This window comes from Nansenia antarctica, assembly GCF_963989245.1.
Source record: "Nansenia antarctica genome assembly, chromosome: 2".
In the NCBI taxonomy this organism is placed as follows: Eukaryota; Metazoa; Chordata; class Actinopteri; order Argentiniformes; family Microstomatidae; genus Nansenia; species Nansenia antarctica.
Window position 1 is genome coordinate 85065006 of NC_137675.1, and position 2500 is coordinate 85067505.

The 2500-nt window shown below is 48.8% G+C and overlaps 1 protein-coding gene across 1 annotated transcript in view; it reads left to right on the forward strand.

Annotated features, from left to right (window-relative positions):
• stx1b (syntaxin 1B) overlaps nucleotides 1-2500 on the forward strand; it is a gene marked incomplete at both ends in the record, with an annotated part of 69301 nt that overhangs the window by 39278 nt on the left and 27523 nt on the right. The window contains one exon of the mRNA XM_080524480.1: nucleotides 511-585. Within this exon, the coding sequence (XP_080380606.1) occupies nucleotides 511-585 (75 nt within the window). The remainder of the gene's footprint in view (nucleotides 1-510; nucleotides 586-2500) is intronic.

The following is a 2500-nucleotide window of genomic DNA, read 5'->3' on the forward strand; positions in this document are numbered from 1 at the left end:
CTGTGCTTTACCCTCTCTCTCCTTTACTCCTCCTCCTCCTCCTCCTCGCCTGCTGTGATTGTGGACAACAAGGAGGTAAACTATGTACCTGAATGCCACATGAGCACGTCAGCTGCAGAGTTCACAGTTCACTAATGCACCTTATAACGCAGCGTTCAGCCGTAGATATTGATATGTCACTGTGCTGCATATGGGACCACAGATGGTATATCCATTCTATGATTCCATTCTATGATTTCGTTCTATGATTTCGTTCCATGATTCCCATTCTAATTGCATTTTCACGATACTATTCTAATTCCGTTCTAAGATTCCGTTCTATGATTTCTATTCTTTTCATTCTAGATTCTGTTCTATCATTCTAATTCTAATTCCACTCCGTCACCCTAATTCTAATTCCTTGATTCCGTCATTCTAAGTCTAATTCTAATTCCATTCCGTCATTCCATTCTCTGATGTCCTGCGTGTCTGTGTGAGGTGCTGACCTCGTCTTCCTGTTTCCTGTTTCAGGCCAAGGACAGCGATGATGATGAGGAAGTTGTCCAGGTCGACCGGGATCACTTCATGGATGAGTTTTTTGAACAGGTGAGAGGCAACACAACACCACTCAGCACAACACCACTCAGCACACTGTACCCTCTGACCCCTGACCCCTGACCTCTGGGTACATGTGTGGGTCTCGTGGTAATGCATGGAACGGAATGAGGAACGGTGTCAAACATGCGTGTGTTTCTACCTCCACCAGCCTCCCCTGCAGGACACATAATATGCTGCTCTAGGAGGGGGAGGGGGAGGGGGAAGAGTGGGGGAGGGGGAGGGGGAGGGGAGAGGAGCGCGGGAGGGGGTGGGCAAATAGAGCAGAATTACATTTGGTGTTTAATATTTGGTGTGTTCAAACAGAAGAAATTGGAGTGATTTGCATACTAATGGACGAACAAGGAGAGGGAGAGGCTAATGAAAGACTCAGTGTGTGTGTGTGTGTGTGTGTGTGTGTGTGTGTGTGTGTGTGTGTGCACGTTTGTGCCTATGTGTGTATGTGTGTGTGTGTGTGTGCGTGTGTGTGTGTGTGTGTGTGTGTGTGTGAGTGTGTGTGTGTGTGTGTGTGTGTGTGTGTGTATGTGTGTATGTGTGTGTGTGTGTGTGTGTGTGTGCGTGTGTGGGTGTGTAACAGAGTCCTTCCCCCAGGTTTCTCATGTCATTGACCTTCTCCTCTCTAACAACATGAGACTGCAGTTCCTCTGTCCTGCCACCGGAGGCTCACACTTCCTCGTCCCCAGCGGTGGAGGTTCACAGTCGTCATTGGAGACGTGACATGTTGGAAGAGCTCTTCGTTCTGCCCTCTAACCATCTCTCTCCTCCACCTCCACCAGAACACTGTCTGGCTGACTTGACGTGCCCAGAATGGCTCAACACAAACTGAAGCATCAGTGTCTCAGTCATCCAAGCACAGCAGTCTAGTCATCTGTGCTGTAAAACATATCATATTTTTTTGCCATTTAGCAGAAGCCTTTATCCAAAGCAACTTACAACAAAATACATTTGTCTCAGGAAGTGAATCATCTATCCACCACCAGCCATAGCAGGAAAAAGTAATCTATGCTCGGGCCTGGGGACATTGGCAGTCGTAGTGCTAGAAGAAAGATTTTTTTTTTTTTATTATTATTATTATTTAATAACAGTAGAGCAACTGTACACGGGGGTAGAGGGGGAGTAGATGTCTCAGGAGAGACAGTTAAGGTGTAGCCTGAAGAGATGGAGGTCTTCCGTCTACGGCGGAAAAAGATAGGGAGTGATTCTGCAGCCTTGACAGCAGCGGGAAGCTCCATACATTATAAACCACAGGAGAGAAAGTACAATACTTTCAAACGCTCTGAGTGCATAACGATTGAGCCGTACGTCCAGGTGCTGCTGCAGAGCTTATACAGAGTGAGGTGAACGTCTCTATAAAGGGCTTTCAAAGCAAAAAAAAACTTGAATTCGCTTGAATTGATACTCACAGCACAGCAGTGGAGGAGGAGGTAGATATCCAGCGGTCCTTTACTGCAGCAGGCAGCTGCTTCAGCCCCTGCAGCCTGCGGCAACGCACGGGGACCCAGGTGGTCACACTCCCAGGCTGATCAATGACAGGTATTGATCGCTCTACCGCTAGCCCAGGGGAGAGAGAGAAACCTAGCAGACACTGGAGCCAGCCGCCTACTATATACTACATACTCCCTACTCCCTAGCCCCTACTCCCTACCCCCTACTCCCTACTCCCTACTCCCAAGCCCCTACTCCCTAGCCCCTACTCCATACTCCCTACTCCCTACTCACTATTCCCTAGCCCCTATTCCCTAGCCCCTACTCCCTAGCCCCTACTCCCTAGCCCCTACTCCATACTCCCTACTCCCTACTCACTATTCCCTAGCCCCTATTCCCTAGCCCCTATTCCCTAGCCCCTACTCCATACTCCCTACTCCCTACTCACTATTCCCTAGCCCCTACTCCCTAGCCCCTATTC